The sequence below is a fragment of the Amblyraja radiata genome, chromosome 39 (genome assembly GCF_010909765.2).
Source record: "Amblyraja radiata isolate CabotCenter1 chromosome 39, sAmbRad1.1.pri, whole genome shotgun sequence".
NCBI lineage: Eukaryota > Metazoa > Chordata > Chondrichthyes > Rajiformes > Rajidae > Amblyraja > Amblyraja radiata.
In genome coordinates, this window is record NC_045994.1 from 16,023,137 (window position 1) to 16,042,094 (window position 18,958).

Here is an 18,958-nt window from a genome sequence, read left to right on the forward strand (position 1 = left end):
CGATAACGTGTCCCTCACGCCCTAAACCTCTGGATTTTGATGATGAGGTTCCCTGACCCTGGCAGCCTCCACCATGGGAAGCACAGTAGACCTGGTCCGTCCCGCAGTCTCTGAGAAGAGAAGTGCAGAAGATACCATCCAACGTCCCAGCCATCGCTGAGATCCATATTTGGTTGGGCTCCCACCTGCCCTGGGTTTGATCAGACATTGATCCTCAAACATTGTTCTCTTCCTTTGAGAGCGTGTTAAGTTTATATAAAAATATTTTTTTTGAAAGATATAAAGTGATTGAAGAGATGGAGTTGAGGAACCAACCTTGCCTGAGGCCCCTGGGTTTTGGGGGCCTGTGGTGAAGCTGGTGACTGCGTTGGGAGTTTTCCTCTGGAAGGGGAGCTTTGTTCTGGGCCTGGACAGCGCTCCCCGCGGCAGCATCTTCACACCGTGGTCTCGCTCTTCCACAGGCCAGCGCTGATGGTGGCTCCGGTTTCGCCGGCCCTCTGAGCGCCGTTCTGCGGGTAGGACCTCCGCTTCACCTCCTTCTCCAGGGGACCGGCCTGCTTCAGGCTGTCGCGGCTAACGCTGGCCTGTAGGCCCGGCCTCGGGCCCGAGCCCGAGCCTGAGCCCGGGGCCTGTCCGCTGCTGTCGCTGCCCTCCGACGGGCTGTGGCTGGCGTGCCGGCCCGGCCTGCCGTTGCTCAGGCGCCCACTGCCGGTGTCGCTCGAGGCCGCGTCCGAGGTGGCGGCGGCGGCGGCGGCCCTCAGCGCCCTCAGCCGCTGCGGTTTGCCATCCACCGGTGGCTTAGGTCCGGGCCTGTGGCCACGGCAGGCCGGCGCCTTGTCCTCTGCCTCCGCCTCGCTGTCCGCGCACGGAGTCGGGCTCCGGGCGCCGCCCCCGCCGCCACCACCGCGGTCTCCCTGGCTCAGTGCGGCCTGCAGGTTGGTCATCTTGCACTGGCCGCCCGCCGAGAAGGGGCTGCCGCCGGCCTCGGGGCCCGGGCAGGCCGGAGGGGAGGCGGGGGAGCCGCCAGCCTCAGCCCCCGGCTGCTGGGCACAGCCCCGCCACGGCCCACACACGTCGTGCCGCCGGAGGCAATGGTGGATGAGCACCAAGAGGCCCAGAGCCACCGCCCCCACCCCATACAGGCAGCTGAAGAGCACGGCTAGCGGCGGCGTACCCCACACCGACAACGCCCCGCACATCCACAGGCCGACGAAGAGCAGCTGAGTTCCAGCCAGTGCCCACAGCCGCGCTTCCAGCGAATACACCATGTCGGTGGCCGGAGAGGGCCCGCTGACCGAGGCCGAGTCCGGGCCCTGGCCGCCGCTCACCGCCGGCTGCTCCGGCAATCCCCCAGCATCGGCCTTGCCCCGCCGTCGGCAGCCCAGCTGCAGGCCGGCACCCAGTAGGTAGATCCAGCTGACCAGTATGGTGAAGCCCGCTGGAACGTAGAAAGCGCCCAGGCTCGGCTTCCAGGCCAGCCAGCAGCTTCAGGTGGGCACAGGGAGGAAAACACCAGGTTAGAAGCTTGTACCAGACTGAACGTTGGCAGGTTTATTCTCTGCCCCACACCTGCCCACCTCACCACACCTGTCCATGCCACATCTCACCTGGCCACCACCTCACCTGGCCACAGGTGAGGTGGTAGCCAGATGAGATGTGGCATGGACAGGTGTGGTGACCAGACCTCACCTGCCCACTTCACCACCCCTTGCCACATGACCAGCCCATACCACACCTGCCCACGTCAAGTCTCACCTAGCTACCATCTCACCTGGTCACTTCACCGCAACTCATCTACCCACCACACCTGCCCACCGCACATCATCTACCCACCTCACCTGCCCACTTCACCACACCTCACCTGCCCACACCTCACCTGCCCACCTCACCTGCCCACACCTCACCTGCCCACCACACCTCACCTGCCCACATCACCTGCCCACCTGCCCACACCTCACCTGCCCACCTCACCTCACCTGCCCACTTCACCACACCTCACCTGCCCACCACACCTCACCTCATCTCACCTGCCCACCACACCTCACCTGCCCACCACACCTCACCTGCCCACCACACCTCACCTGCCCACCACACCTCACCTGCCCACCACACCTCACCTGCCCACCACACCTCACCTGCCCACCTCACCTGCCCACACCTCACCTGCCCACACCTCACCTGCCCACCACACCTCACCTGCCCACACCTCACCTGCCCACCACACCTCACCTGCCCACCACACCTCACCTGCCCACACCTCACCTGCCCACCACACCTCACCTGCCCACCTCACCTGCCCACACCTCACCTGCCCACCACACCTCACCTGCCCACACCTCACCTCACCTGTCCACACCTCACCTGCCCACCACATCTCACCTGCACCTCACCTGCCCAAGAGCAGCAGCTTGTCAGTTGGCTGCAGTCAAACAAACACGAAACAGAACATGTCATAGTTCTTCAATAAGGGCCAGGTTTCTGCAAATTTCTAAATTCCACACACCTAAACCATTCAACATCGAGAGCTCGTGAATCTACATCCAACTATACCAGGCAATAAATCACAGAAACCTGCTCCTCCTTGATCTCTCCTCTGGTTACTGATCAGGCAAGTGAACCATCCGACACACAGCATGGTGTTGACACAATTCCTTTGGAGTTTATTCATGAAAATGGAGCCTGGCCACTCACTGCATTCCTTATCTCTGTGTCTCCCACTTCCCTGCCTCTCAGTTGGAGGAAGGGACTCGACCCGAAACGTCACCCGTTCCTCCTCTCCAGAGATGCTGCCTGTCCCGCTGAGTTATTCCAGCGTTTTGTGTCTATCTCCGACTAATTCTACATAGATACATAGAAAATAGGTGCAGGAGTAGGTCATTCGGCCCTTCGAGCCTGCACCGCCATTCAATATGATCATGGCTGATCATCCAACTCAGTATCCCATCCCTGCCTTCTCACCATACCCCCTGATCTCTTTAGCCACAAGGGCCACATCTAACTCCCCCTTAAATATAGCCAATGTTAAATATCTTAAATATAGTCTACTGACCTCCTGATTAAATATTACTGATGTATGCTTCCTTGTCACCTTCCCCTCAGCTAAAAATGAACCAATCTACATTTCCCTATCCACATCTGCTTTGATCTGTCCTTTCCACACCTTACCCTTCCATATCTCTAGATTCCCTCTTTCCCCTGACTCTCAGTCTGAAGAAGGGTCTCGACCCGAAACGTCACCCGTTCCTTCTCTCCAGAGATGCTGCCTGTCCCGCTGAGTTACTCCAGCGTTTTGTGCCTGTATCTTCGGTGTAAACCAGCATCTGCAGTTCCTTCCCACACCAACTGGATTGTGGACCATGCTGATGAAAATAAAGTTAAAATAAAGATACTCACTACGGGCTGACATTGCTGTAATTGTGAAGATTGACTGCTGCGGTGATCCCACAGATAATCAGAGGAATGCCTCCAGCAATGAGATAAAACCTGCAGACAGAGAGAGAGGAGAGAGGAGAGAGTGTTTTATTGTCACATGTCCCAGATAGAACAATAACATTCTTACTTGCTGCAGGATTTTGTGCCTCTCGTCAGAGTAAACCAGCATCTGCAGTTCCTTCTTACACTATACTTTTTTTCTGATTTGGTATTTGGTTTTAAACTAAATACACTTTGCATAGGATTGTAAGGTTAAAGATAGAATAGGCAATAGGTGCAGGAGGAGTAGGCCATTTGGCCCTTCGAGCCTGCACCGCCATTCAATATGATCATGGCTGATCATCCAACTCAGTATCCTGTACCTGCCTGCTCTCCATACCCCCTGATCCCTTTAGCCACATCTAACTCCCTCTTAAATATAGCCAATGAACTGTGGCCTCAACTACCTTCTGTGGCAGAGAATTCCACAGATTCACCACTCTCTGTGTAAAAAAAAAAAGGCCATTCGACCCTTCGAGCCAGCATCACCATTCAATGTGATCATGGCTGATCATCCCCGTTCCTGCCTTCTCCCCATATCCCCTGACTCCACTATTTTTAAAAGCCCTACCTAGCTCTCTCTTAAAAGCATCCAGAGAACCGGCCTCCACAAGAGAATTCCACAAACTCACCACTCTCTGTGAGAAAAAGTGTTTCCTCGTCTCCGTTCTAAATGGCTCACTCCTTATTCTTAAACTGTGGCCACTGGTTCTGGACTCCCCCAACATCGGGAACATGTTGTTTAAGAAGGAATTGCAGATGCTGGAAAATCGAAGGTACACAAAAATGCTGGAGAAACTCAGCGGGTGCAGCAGCATCTATGGAGCGAAGGAAATAGGCAACGTTTCGGGACGAAACCCTTCCGGGTTTCGGCCCGAAACGTTGCCTATTTCCTTCAGGGTTTCGGCCCGAATCGTTGCCTATTTCCTTCGCTCCATAGCTGCTGCTGCACCCACTGAGTTTCTCCAGCATTTTTGTGTACCATCGGGAACATGTTTCCTGCCTCTAGCGTGTCCAAGCCCTTAATAATCTTATATGTTTCAATGACTTCTATTTTAAGCAGCTTAGATTGGATCACAGCCTTCTTCAGATTTATCGGGGGGGTGGGGGTTTTCAGCCATTCGGATTAAACTTACAGGCAACTAAAAAAAGAAAATGAGTTTTGTCACTCCTTTCTCCTTTCTAATGTGTTAATAAAATATGAATATGAATTAAAATTTAAAGACGTCCTAAGGATCTGAATTCTACAATGATCATGTGTAAAAAGAATCATCTCCCCTTATTCCAGTCCTGAGATTGTAATTAAAAGTCAGCTGATTTGAATCATTCTATTGAATATTTCAAACTGGCATTTAGGATGTTTGTCTTTTCTTGAGTCAAGCGAAAAATGTGAATGGGATTTTAAAAGTCACGATGAATGGAGATTTTATCTGAAGTGACAAATTACCCCCAGGGGCTCTTAGCACAGTTACAACTGATTTGTTTTTAAACATTTAGATGGTAATATCAAAGCACAAGGAGAAGATGGGCAGCAGAACTATTTTATAATAAGATAAGACATTGTTAGCTGATCCCAAATAGACAGCATGTGACATTGAATTTAAGACTAATTTACGCGACCTCTAAAAATGTGGTCGTCGCGTTGTGGCGCACGGGTAGCGTGTGGGTAGCGCGGGACAGGCGCGTGGAGAGGCGTGGAGGAGCGTGGAGTTGCGGCGCTCCAAGATTTCGTGCTGCACAAAATCCTCGCGCGCCACCTGCGTGACGTATCGCGTACGCACGCTGACGCATTGGATACATGTTGCTATCCATTGAAAAGGAATTGTTAGATGAATTGGATGCGGAAGCAATTATTGGCAGATTCGCACAATCGGCTAGCGAACACAAATGATTGCTCTTAATATAGTGGACCGCATACAATGCTCTATTGTGCTTTTGAACTATCTGTTAATGTGTAAATTGTGCAGTAAACTATTTAAAAATATCAACCAATTACTTTAAAAAAATAAAATAAAATAAAAATTTCAATTATAACATTCTGTATTTACATTTGGTATCTACTGCCAGTAATATGTACAATGCTTGTACACTGTAAATACTAAGAAATACACATTTTTTCCATAAAAAATTTAATTAAAAACCCTTTTTTCCATATGTATTTTTTGAATTTTTTTTTAATTTGTTATGAAAATTAATTGATAGCATTGTAGTTGTGGGTGGGCCCCCTTTGTCTCCTGGCAACCAATATTTTTAGACCCAGTCCGCCACTGGCTGGGGTGTAAGCTGCCCAAGCAAAATATGAGGTGCCGTTCCTCCAATCTGCGCTGGGCCTCACTCTGACAGTGGAGGAGGCCCAGGACAGAGAGGTCAGTGTGGGAATGGGAGGGGGAGTTACAGTGGGTAGCAACCAGGAGATCATAATATCCTTTTTTAAAAGGATATTGGGATGAGGATAGGTGATTGTGATATTTGTTATACTGATTGGATGGGGAAGGGTGATTATAGAGTGTTCAAGAAGGAACTGCAGACGCTGGAAGATGGAAGGTAGACAAAAATGCTGGAGAAACTCAGCGGGTGCAGCAGCATCTATGGAGCGAAGGAAATGGGCGATGTTTCGGGCCGAAACCCTTCAGACTGATTATAGGGTGATGGGTTGTATATATGACTAAGATACTGTATAGTATATGAGGGTTTTTTCTTTTCTTTTATTTTCTTTTTATTTTCTTTTTTCTTTTTTTCTTTTTTGTATGGCTTTGTAAATATTTGATTAGTGTATAAATGTAAATAGTTTGGTGTACATATAGCTGCTGGTGTACATGTGGTGTACATATAGCTGCTATATTTGTGTTTTTGTGTTTTTGTGTTTTTGATTTTTTGTTTTTGGACTGAATTCTGTTTTTAATTTGTGTCTCTGTGATGTCTTTATTATTTATTTTATTCTGATTATATGTTTATATTCCTGTTAATCTATGTAAGGTGTCCTTGAGATGTCTGAAAGGCGCCCAATAAATAAAATTTATTATTATTATTATTATTATTATTATTTGTATAAGATAATTACAAGCAGTTGAATAAGGGGTGGGAATTAAGAAGCTTTGGCTTCTTCCTGACATACGATTTCATTTATTTATTGATATTGTTTATGACACTTTATAAATATTCTTGTTTTGTTTTTTTGTATGCTGTTTCACACTTGCTTTTTATTCTTTTATTCTTTTCGAAATAAAGAATTAAATAACCCTTCTCCTTACCTGAGCATCGGACGCTGTGCGGGAGCAGGTAGCTCCAGCTCCTGTTGCCGCTGTAATTTCTGTGTGGCTTCTTTGTAAATGACCCTGGCGGAAACTCCAATCCACAGCAAGGTTGAAAGGGATGAATAATGGAGCACGATGCCAACCTGGGAAGAGGCAAGAAACGGCACATCGACACACAGTCCTTGTCCCCAGCGACTCTCACACACCAGAGGACACCTACACTCCACTCCCGGTGAAAGACCTGCCCTCAGATGCACAGCAAGCTGCCACCCAGCTCAAGGAGAACATGACCGTGTGTAACGTGCGTGAGTGATGCTCGCCAAGGGAAAGATGTCCGGATGTACGGGAGAAGGCAGCATCGTAAACGCTAAAGGGCCTGTCCTACTTCGACGACATTTTCGGCGACAGCCTGAACAGAGGTTGTCGTGTCGTTGTCGGGGCGTGACGCGGGGTGACGCGTGTAGTGATGCGGGGTGTCGCGGCGTGGTCGGGGCGTGACGCACGGTGACGCGTGTAGTGATGCGGGGTGTCGCGGCATGGTCGTGCGCCCCATCACACGCTGACGGGCGCTGTCCTGCGAGTGACGCAACAGTAAATACACAATTTATTTCTTAAAAAGTTATTGGTCCTTAGATTTATTGTAGATTCATTTCCAATGTGGTTATATTATACTTCAGTGTGACCTCCTTGTGTTGTGAAGGTGGGCGACGCAGAGTGTCGTACAACTTGATGGTTTTTAGTGCGATACGGACGTCAGTCGCTGACGTTCGCAGTCGCCGAAAAAAATCGCAAAGTGGGACAGGCCCTTTACCTCCACAGGACAGAGTAGATACGACCGTATCTATGTACGTACTCTTTATACTGGCCACATGACTGTCCAAAAGTTCCTTCCTCCCACACAAAACAAGCATCTTGTTCACTTTACAGGAGTTATTCGTTACAGAGAATCAAGATGATTGGGCTAATGACTGCCCCACATGCACACGCACACACGCGCACACATGCGCACACACGCACGCACACACACGTGCACACACACGCGCACACGCGCGCATGCACACGCGCACACATGCGCACACACACACGCACACGTGCACACACACGCGCATGCACACACGCACACACATCATGTGCGCTCATACACACACACACACGCACACGCTCTCTGCAGGAACACGACGGCTCCACACTTACCACTTGGCAGAGCAGCCCGTAGTCCTTGCGGTTGATGCCGCCGGTGAAGACGGCACAGCTCATGGAGATGTGGAACCACAGGTTAAGCAACATGTGCCAGCTCTTCTTGGAAATGCCGATCGTGCTGGAATAACCGAGAGGGGAAGATATTAAATAACGCACAAATGTAGCAGCAGGATGAGGCCATTCAGCCCTTCAAACCTATCCTATCATTCAACATCATCATTTTAGTTTAGATAAATTTAGAGATACAGCGTGGAAACAGGCCCTTCGGCCCAACTTTCCCATGCCAGCCAACATGTCCCATCTACACTAGTCCCACTTGCCAGCATTTGGCCCATATCCCTCTAAACCTGTCCTATCCATGTACCTGTCTGATTGTTTCTTAAACATAGGGAGTGTCCCGGCCTCAACTACCTCCTCTGGCAGCTCGTTCCGTACACCCACCACCCTTTGTGTGAAAAAGTTACCCCTCAGATTCCTAAAAAAATCTTTACCCCCTTTAACTTGAACCTATGTCCTATAGTCCTCGATTCACCTCGTCTAGGCAAGAGACTCCGGGGGCACTCGGAATGTGTAGGAAGGAACTGCAGATGCTGATTTAAACTGAAGATAAGACACCAAAACCTTCACCTTAGTGTGAAAAAGTTACCCCGCAGATTCCTATTAAATCTTTTCTCCGTCACTTTAAGCCTGTGCCCTCTGGTCCTTGAGGACATGTGGTTTGGGACATAGGTGCTGGATGGAAGGGAGAAAGTTCCATGTGGGCCATGGACACGGCAGGGGCAGTAGGGCTAATGGCTCGGTCTTTTGCTTCCTTTGTACACATGTTTAATCAATAATGTTTTATTACTAATGTTTCATGTTCTATGTGTCATTCCTAATTGTCACTGTGTGTCATGTTGTCACTTGCGGGCGGAGCACCAAGGCAAATTCCTTGTATGTGAATACTTGGCCAATAAACTTATTCATTCATACTTGTCTTGGCAGAAAAATCCAGATCAATTTTTCAAGACATGGACACCCTTCACCGAATTCTTACAAGGATAGTATGTTGCGACACAACATTGGATTTAAATCCAACTATGGGGTGGGTGAGGTGGGTGGGGGTGAGGGGGGGACGAGGGGCAGGTTATTGTACATTGCTTCTAATAAAAATATTATTTTTTTAAAATAAATAAATAACTATAATTTTATATGCCGACTGTTTTATTCTTGTACAATTGCTTCTAATAACGGCGACTTCTCCCGCTGGAATCGCGGGTTTAAAGGACATGGGGCCTAACATCGCCCGGCGTGGCTTAAACGGCCTCAGGACTTGCCATCGCCCGCCGGGGGCTTTAACATCGGAGCCCCAGTTCGACTCGACACTGCAGTGGGACTGCTGGACCACGGGAGAGGGAACAAGGGGGAAGAGATAAAGACTCTGCCTTCCATCACAGCGAGGAGATGTTGGAGACTCACTGTGATGGATGTTTATGTAAAACTGTGGGTCTTGGATTGTGTTGTAATGTAAAAAACTGTAGAAATTACATTTCGTTCAAACCTAGGTTTGAATGACAATAAATAGCATTCTATTCTATAAATAATTTAAAAAAAAAAAAAAAAAAACGTATTCATTCATTCACTCAGCTACAACCACCGGCTCAGCTGATTCCCCGGATGTACGCCCACCGACTTACTTGTGCCTCAGGATGTAAGCAATGATGGCGGTGAAGATACAGAGTAAGAGGAAGGCAGTGCAGGTGTAGATGATGGGGTGGAGACTCCGGGCACTTTCATCAACCGGGGCAGACTGGTTGCTTATTCTCTGCAAAATAAACAACGGAATTTAATGCAGAGGCCGGTAAAATCAAAGGTAATAATAATAATAATAATAAATTTTATTTATGGGCGCCTTTCAAGAGTCTCAAGGTAGACACATAATGCTGGAGGAACTCAGCGGGGTGAGGCAGCATCTACGGAGAGAAGGAATTGCCGACGTTTCGGGTCGAGACCCTTCGTCAGAGCTCCGGGGGAAAACCCACGCGGCTACAGAAAGGACGTGCGAACTCCACACACACACACACACACACACAGGTAGCACCGGAATGAACTCGGGGCTCTGGAGCCGCGGGGGCAGCAGCACTACCCGCTGCACCCGCCGGTTGCCTTGTGATCAGGAGAAATTCCCCACAGGGAAATTTGGGAACCAGGATGAGTTTAGTTTATAGACAAAATTGCTGGAGAAACTCAGCGGGTGCGGCAGCATCTATGGAGCGAAGGAAATAGGCGACGTTTCGGGCTGAAACCCTTCTTCTGTAATGTCTACAAACCCATCTTCAGGCTGAAGGAAATAGGCAACGTTTCGGGCCGAAACCCTTCCGGGTTTCGTCCCGAAACGTTGCCTATTTCCTTCGCTCCATAGATGCTGCCGCACCCGCTGAGTTTCTCCAGCAATTTTGCCTACCTTCCATTCTCCAGCATCTGCAGTCTCTTCTTGAACATTGAGTTTAGTTTATAGTCACGTGCACTGAGGTACAGTGAAAAGCTTTTGTTGCGTGCTATCCAGTCAGCAGAAAGACTATTATCTAAATGGTGGCCGATTAGGAAAAGGGGAGATGCAACGAGACCTGGGTGTCATGGTACACCAGTCATTGAAAGTAGGCATGCAGGTGCAGCAGGCAGTGAAGAAAGTGAATGGTATGTTAGCTTTCATAGCAAAAGGATTTGAGTATAGGAGCAGGGAGGTTCTACTGCAGTTGTACAGGGTCTTGGTGAGACCACACCTGGAGTATTGCGTACAGTTTTGGTCTCCAAATCTGAGGAAGGACATTATAGCCATAGAGGGAGTGCAGAGAAGGTTCACCAGACTGATTCCTGGGATGTCAGGACTTTCATATGAAGAAAGACTGGATAGACTTGGCTTATACTCGCTAGAATTTAGGAGATTGAGAGGGGATCTTATAGAAACGTACAAAATTCTTATGGGGTTGGACAGGCTAGATGCAGGAAGATTGTTCCCGATGTTGGGGAAGTCCAGGACAAGGGGTCACAGCTTAAGGATAAGGGGGAAATCCTTTAGGACCGAGATGAGAAGAAACTTTTTCACACAGAGAGTGGTGAATCTGTGGAATTCTCTGCCACAGAAGGTAGTTGAGGCCACAGTTCATTGGCTATATTTAAGAGGGAGTTAGATGTGGCCCTTGTGGCTAAAGGGATCAGGGGGTATGGAGAGAAGGCAGGTACGGGATACTGAGTTGGATGATCAGCCATGATCATATTGAATGGCGGTGCAGGCTCGAAGGGCCGAATGGCCTATTCCTGCACCTATTTTCTATGTATCTAAGACAATACATGATTACAATCGATCCATTTACAGTGTACAGATACATGATAAGGGAATAACGTTTAGTGCAAGGTAAAGCCAGCAAAGTCCGATCAAGGATAGTCCGAGGGTCACCAAAGAGATAGATAGTAGTTCAGCACCGCTCTCTGGTTGTGGTAGGATGATTCAGCTTCCATTTTACCCTTTTATTGCCTATCCTTTCTAAGCCTCTTCCCTTCTCCCCAATATAATTATCCAGCTTCTATTAAAGGTGTCTAGAGTCTAGACTATAATTGAGTGTGTGTTTCTGTGCTGTAATATTTCTACATTATACATACGGGATGGCGGGACTGTCATATGAATGAATGAATGAATGAATGAATGAATGATATCTTTATTTTGAGCGATTAAAAAAAAAAAAGAAGAAAAGAAAAAATGAAAATGAATAAATAAAAGGAAAATTATATATATACATATATATATATACATAAATACATACACACATACATACATATACATGTACATATATACATACATATACACACATACACATATACAAAACATATATGTACATACATAAATAAAAAAATCAAAAGCCAATTTCAACATAATACACGTTAGACTCGTTCGAATGTATGAGAAAAGATTGAAAAGACTAGGCTTGTATTCACTGGAGTTTAGAAGGATGAGGGGGGCATCTTATGGAAACATATAAAATTATAAAAGGACTGGACAAGCTAGATGCATGAAAAAAATTTCCCAATGTTGGGCGAGTCCAGAACCAGGGGCCACTCAGAATAAAGGGGAGGCCATTTAAGACTGAAGTGAGGAAAAACTTTTTCACCCAGAGAGTTGTGAATTTGTGGAATTCCCTGCCACAGAGGGCAGTGGAGGATTTAAGAGAGAGTTAGATAGAGCTCTAGGGGCTAGTGGAATCAAGGGATATGGGGAGAAGGCAGGCACGGGTTATTGTTTGGGGACGATCAGCCATGATCGCAATGAATGCCGGTGCTGGCTCAAAGGGCCGAATGGCCTCTTCCTGCACCTATTTTCCATGTTTCTATACCGTACCTTTGTTAATCTGTCTGCAATCACACAAATGGGCCGAGACCCATTTTCAGAATGAGAGTCGGGGGCAAGGGAGACACAGAGATATGGGAGAATTCTGAAGAAGGGTCTCGAACCGAAACGTCAGCCATTCCTTCTCTCCAGAGATGCTGCCTGTCCTGCTGAGTTACTCCAGCTTTTTGTGTCGATCTTTGGAAGAATCAAGAGGCTGTATCCACCGCGGCACACTCACCTTCAGAACGACCACGTTGCTGAACTGGTGGCACCTCAGGGTGCTGATGTTACCCTGAGTCTGGGATATTTGGCACCCTGCTTCCTGCCAACCACCCAGGCCGTCCAGCAGGTCAAAGTCCCAGCTGGCAGCCACCTGGTCGTCGCCTGGCTGCCAGTGACGCAGGGACACCTGGATCGGTTTGGCCAGCTCCTCCACTCCACACCCACCTGTACCGGGGGAAGCAGCGCAGTCAGTTACAGCTTATTGTCCCGTGTGCCGAGTCTCAACATTTTATCGGGACGCATCGCAGCTCGGTTTGGGATCATCTTCCATCCAAGACCGCAAGAAATTGCAGCGAATTGTGGACGCAGCCCAGACCATCACACAAACCAACCTCCCCTTCATTGACTCCATCTACACCTCACGCTTGCCTCGGCAAGGCCAGCAGCATCATCAAGGACCAGTCGCACCCTTGGCCACTCCCTCTGCTCCCCTCTCCCATCGGGTAAAACAAACTCTTCTACTGAGCTTGCTCATCGCCTGAAGAGGGAACCAGGGAAGGGTCTACCGCACCCTCAAGGTCGGCTTTGGGAGACTACCCCGGGGCATGAATATATTTATGTGTGTGGGGGAGAGGTGAGTGGACTGACCACACCTGTACTGGGTCTCCCTGAACCACCCACCTGCTGACGATCTCCAGCTACTGTGGTCACTCACCTGTGCCTGGCCTCCGGCCACCTTCTGGCCACTCTGGACACTCTCACCTGCACCCTGGGTCCTGGTCTCTGACCACTCTGTGGTCACTCACTTGCTCCCTGTCTCCCACCACCTTCCGGTCACTCAGCTGTTCCCAGTCCCCTGGTCACTGTGGTCACTCATGTCCCTGCTCTCCGGACATTCTGTGGCCACTCACCTGGTCTCCAGGCCACTCACCTGCGGAGGTGAAGATGACGGGCGTGGCGGGGGTCCTGTCCTGTCCGCGGTCGGCGAGACCACTGGAGTTGCCGGTGCTGGGGAAGAGGTTGCCGTTGCGGAAGGCCACGAACTGCAGCCAGCAGCTGGCGTTGGTGCGGGGAGCGTCGGCGAGGCCGGCAAACAGCGCCGGGGGAAGCTGCACTGCGGCCAGAGCCTCACTGTTCTGGGGGCAGAGAGAGAGCAGCGGGTCACCGGGCCATGCACTGACCCCAGCCTGACCCTGACCCCAGCCTGACTCCTCCACCTTGACCCCAGCCTGACCCGCTCCACCCTGACCCCTAAACCCTGACCCTGCTCTGACCCCTCCACCCTGACCCCGGTCTGACCCCTCCACCCTGACCCGTCTGATCTCTCCACCCTGACCTCTCCACCCCGACCCCAGCCTGACTTCTTCACCCCGACCCCAGCATGACCCCTCCACTCTGACCCTGGTCTGACCACTCCACCCTGACCCCAGTCTGATCCCTCCACTCTGACCCCAGTCTGACCTCTCCACCCTGACCCCAGCATGACCCCTCCACCCTGACCCTGGTCTGACCACTCCACCCTGACCCCAGTCTGACCACTCCACCCTGACCCGTCTGACCCCTCCACGCTGACCCCAGCCTGACCCCTCCACCCTGACCCTGGTCTGACCCCTCCACGCTGACCCCAGCCTGACCCCTCCACTCTGACCCCGGTCTGCCCCTCCAGCCTGACCCCTCCACCCTGACCCCTCCAGCCTGACCCCTCCACCCTGACCCCGGTCTCACCTTGATGGGGAAGCCGGTGAGGGAAGCGTTGCGGTTGCCGGCACTGCAGCGGAAGCGGAGGGGGAAAGTGGGAGGGGGCGCGGTGTCCCCGGCGATCCCGGGCGGAGGGAGGCGGTGGAAGGCGGTGCAGCCCAGGCCCAGGAAGCTGGCCGGCTTCACCAGGAACGCCTCCACCGCGATGTTGCCCGAAACCTGCGGGAGGAACGACCACCAGATGAGACAGGGGGGACTGGCTGATACAGGGGGAGAAAGAGTCGGCATTCCCAGGATCGGCCAGTATTCCCAGGATCATCCGGTTTTCCCGAGATTGGGACCAGTGTTCTTGGGATCGTGTCGGTATTATCACGATTGGGGCAGTCCCCGGGTTGGGGGGGGCGGATATTGCCGGGATCGGGTGGTATTCCAGGGATTGGTGGCCAGTATTCCCATGATCGTGTTGGCATTCCCGGATTCGGGTGGTATTCCCAGTATCTGGAGCGGTTCCAGGGACCACGCGGTATTCCTGGGATCTGACGGTATTCCTGGGATGGGGCGGTATTCCCGGAATAAGGCAGTATTCCCTGAATCGGTCGGTATTCCTGGGATCGGATGGTATTCCTGGGATCGGGCGGTATTCCAGGGATCGGGCGATATTCCTGAGATCGGGCGGTATTCCTGGGATCAGGCGGTATTCCTGGGATCGGGCGGTACTCCTGGGATCGGGCGGTATTCCAGGGATCGGCCGATATTCCTGAGATCGGGCGGTATTCCTGGGATCGGGCGGTATTCCTGGGATCGGGCGGTATTCCTGGGATCGGGAGAAGTTCCAGGGACTGGGCATTATTAACACCCACCTTGCTGATGGTTTGGGAGTTGGCGGTGAGGATGAGGCTGGCGATACGCTCCACGGCCCAGACCACCCGCGTACATGCACCGCTCTCCTGCTGGGCCAGGCGCAGCACCCCCGCATCCACACGCATCAGGTTACTTGCCATCTCCACTATCAGCTCCCCAAGCTGGGGGGGGGGGGGGGGGGGCAGGGAGGGGAAGATAGGAGGGAAGAGAGGGGGAGAGGGAGAGAGTGGGGGAGTGGAGAACAGAGGGGTAGAGTCGGGGAGTGAGGGGGAGAGTGGAGAGAGAGGGAACGGGAGGGAGGTGGGGCGGAGGGAGAGTGGGAGGGAAGAGGGAGAGGGGCGGGGGGATGAAGGGATGGGGGGCAGGGATAGGGAGGGTAAGAGGGGAGAGGGAGGGAGGAGAGGGGAGAGATCGAGGGAGGGGCAGAGGTTTGTAGAGGAGGTGGGGATAGAAAGATGGGGAAGGGAAATAGAGGGGAGGGAGGGAGGGGGTTGAAGAAGAGGGTGTCAGGGAGCAGGGGGGGAGGAGGAGCGTAGTTATAGTGGGGAGGGGGTTGGAAGGGAGAGAGAGAGAGGGTTGAGAGAGGGCGGTGGGGGGAAGGGTGAGGTTCGAGAGCGGGAGGGAATGTTTCAGTGAGAGAGTCGCGGGAATGGGCAAAGAGGGGAGAGGATGGAAGGATAGAGGGCGGACAATGTGGGGATGAGATGGAGAAGAGAGGAGCAGGTGGATGGGAAGGGGAGAAGGAGGGAAGGAGGAAACTCATTAGCCTTCGCCTCTCCAACTGAGCTCTCATCAACAAAGCTGGGACAGCACAGAGGCGCAGAGGTAGAGTTGCTGCCTCACAGAGCCAGCGATCCTGGGTTCGATCCCGACTACAGGTGCTGCCTGTACAGAGTTTATACATTCTCCCCGTGACCTGTGTGGGGTTTTCCGGGTTCTCCGATTTCCCCACCTCACACTCCAAAGACGTGCAGGTTTGTGAAATTGTGAATTGTCCCTAACTTGCGCAGGATAGTGTTAGTATGCGGGGATCGCTGGACTGCACGGACTTGATGGGCTGAAGGGCCTGTGTCCGCGCTGGAGCTCCAAACTCTAAACTAAACTAAACTTTGCAAGTTCCAGAGAGGAGAGAGAGATTTGTCCATAAGAATGTGCAGACCTTAACAAACCAGTGTGTAGGAAGGAACTGCAGATGCTGGTTTAAATTGAAGATGGACACAAAATGCTGGAGTAACTCAGCGGGACAGGCAGTATCGCCGGAGAGAAAGAATGGGTGACGTTTCGTGTCGAGACCCTTCTTCAGACTGAGAGTCGGGGAGAGGGAAACAGGATGTGTGAAATGGTTCTGTTTCCAGCTTGTTGAGTCTATCTGTGTTTCACTGTAATGTATAGGACAGATGTGGGGGGGATACGGGCCAAACGCAGGCAGGTGGGACTAGAGTAGATGGGGCATGTTGGTCGGTGTGGGCAAGTTGGGCTGAAGGGCCTGTTTATGTGCTGTGTGACTGTGACTCTAACCGGGCCAGAGGCAGACGTCGAGATGCATCTGATGGAACGTTTAGCCTGTGAGGTTCCCCCTCCCAACGCCCCCAGCCTCCCCCCGACACTGGGGAAGAACCATCAGAGGACAACAGCCCCTCCACAAGGGAAGGAGACATAGTCCCAAAGATCCAGGGGCAGGCACGGGTACGTTACCTCGTGGATCTCGCCCGTCCATCCGATGAACTTCTCGACCATCTGGGAGACGTATATCACATCCATCATGTCCAGGAAGCTGGTGGCCTCGATGGTGTAGGCGAGTAGCCTGCGGGCGAGCGGGAGGACTGTGCTACTGTTGACCGGCATCTGCCGAGAGACAAATTCAACGCTAGCGTTTATATCAAGAGGCAGTCACGGTGGCGCAGAGGTAGAGCGACTGTCCTGCAGCGAATGCAGTGGCAGAAGAAGCCTGATAACAGAGGGGAAGAAGCTGTTCCTCTTCTCTCTTGCCCAGAGTAAGCGAGTCGAGGACCAGAGGACATAGGTTTAAGGTGAAGAGGAAAAGGTTTAATAGGAATCTGAGGGGTAACTTTTTCACCCAAAGGATGGTGGGTGTAATAATAATAATAATGGATGGGATTTATATAGCGCCTTTCTAATACTCAAGACGCTTTACATCGCATTATTCATTCACTCCTCAGTCACACTCGGTGGTGGTAAGCTACTTCTGTAGCCACAGCTGCCCTGGGGCAGACTGACGGAAGCGTGGCTGCCAATCTGCGCCTACGGCCCCTCCGACCACTACCAATCACTCACACACATTCACACACAGGCAAAGGTGGGTGAAGTGTCTTGCCCAAGGACACAACGACAGTATGCACTCCAAGCGGGATTCGAACCGGCTACCTTCCGGTTGCCAGCCGAACACTTAGCCCATTGTGCCATCTGTGTACCGCTACCTTCAGGTAGAAGGTACAGGAGCCTGAAGACTGCAACAACCAGGTTCAGGAATAGCTACTTCCCCACAGCCATCAGGCTATTAAACCTGGCTCGGACAAAACTCTGATTATTAATAATTAATTATCTGTTATTTGCACTTTATCAGTTTATTTATTCATGTGTGTATATATTTATATTATGGTATATGGACACACTGATCTGTTTTGTAGTCAATGCCTACTATGTTCTGTGTGCTGAAGCAAAGCAAGAATTTCATTGTCCTATACAGGGACACATGACAATAAACTCTCTTGAACTTGAACTTGAACTTGAACGAGCTGCCAGAAGGCTATCCCAGCATTTGAATTGAATTGAATAGATTTTATTAGCCAATACAAGGAATTTGCCTTGGTGCTTTGCTCACTTTTTTGCTGTTTCTTGGTGCTTTTAAGAAACAGTTAGACAGGTATGTGGATGGGACAGGTTTGGAGGGATCTGGAGCAAGCGCAGGGCAGGTGGGACTAGTGTAGCTGGGACACGTTGGCCAGTGTGGGCAAGTTGGGCCGAAGGGCCTGTTTCCACACTGTATCATTCTATGGCCATGACTCTTATTCAAGAAGTGATTTTATTGGGAGGCAGAACACTGGAGTGGAGAGCTGTGTAGATGCTGCTCCCCTTGGCTGGGAAGTTTACAACTTGGCTCCCCGGCTCAGTAAGGGATTAGACATTGAGGCCGGTCAAGATAAGACATCTCTTCCCATGGAGGTTTGGGGACGACCAGTCACAGACTGACACCTATTGAATCTCTGATGTTAGGAGAATGCAGGAACGAGGGGTTAGCTTGGGAAGGTGGTGCAGAGGTAATAGATCAGCCCAAGGTCCGACTGAGTTCTTGATTAGTCCGGGTGTCAGGGATTATGGGGAGAAGGCAGGAGAATGGGGTTAGGAGGGAGAGATAGATCAGCCATGATTGAATGGCGGAGTAGACTTGATGGGCCGAATGGTCTAATTCTGCTCCTATTACTTATGAACATGAGTGTGGAGGGGGAGAGAGGGCGGCCACAGTAGTGGTAGAGTTGCTGCCACCTACGAACCCAACTACGGGTGCTGTCTGTGTGGAGTTTGTACGTTCTCCCCGTGACCTGCGTGGGTTTTCTCCGTGATCTCCAGTTTCCTCCCACACTCCAAAGACGTGCAGGTTTGTAGGGGTTCTGTGGCTCGGTGTATGTGTAAACTGTCCCTAGAGTGTGTAAGGTAACGTTAGTGTGCGGGGATCGCTGGTCGGCACGGACCCGGTGGGGCCGAAGGGACTGTTTCCGTTCTGTATCTTTAAACTAAAAGGGACGAGTGTTTACAAACTCCAAACACTGCAGATGTTCCAGACACCTGTATTCCAGATATGAGGGGGTACTCCCAGCGTAGGTGGCCGCAGGAGGGGAGGGGAGGGAGGGGAGGGGAGGGGAGGGAGGGG

General features: G+C 51.1%; 1 protein-coding gene across 1 annotated transcript; it reads right to left on the bottom strand.

Moving 5' to 3' along the window:
- Positions 1 to 274: 274 nt before the first annotated feature.
- On the bottom strand, positions 275 to 16,935 carry LOC116967370 (adhesion G protein-coupled receptor A2-like). Its single transcript, XM_033013879.1, has 10 exons — positions 16,765 to 16,935; positions 15,069 to 15,230; positions 14,236 to 14,427; positions 13,442 to 13,646; positions 12,527 to 12,735; positions 9,602 to 9,729; positions 7,920 to 8,043; positions 6,723 to 6,868; positions 3,394 to 3,483; positions 275 to 1,485 (listed from the first exon to the last, which is right to left on the bottom strand). The coding sequence occupies exons 1-10, from the start codon at positions 16,912 to 16,914 to the stop codon at positions 435 to 437; spliced, it is 2,457 nt and encodes an 818-aa protein (XP_032869770.1). The 5' UTR covers positions 16,915 to 16,935; the 3' UTR covers positions 275 to 434.
- Between the last annotated feature and the right edge of the window lie 2,023 nt (positions 16,936 to 18,958).

Coding starts and splice junctions, on each gene's coding strand:
- LOC116967370 (XM_033013879.1), bottom strand. CDS start 16,914: ATGCCGGTCAACAGTAGCACAGTCCTCCCGCTCGCCCGCAGGCTACTC. Junction 14,428..15,068: donor ACTCCCAAACCATCAGCAAG/GTGGGTGTTAAT, acceptor TTCCTCCCGCAG/GTTTCGGGCAACATCGCGGT. Junction 13,647..14,235: donor TCACCGGCTTCCCCATCAAG/GTGAGACCGGGG, acceptor CTCTGCCCCCAG/AACAGTGAGGCTCTGGCCGC.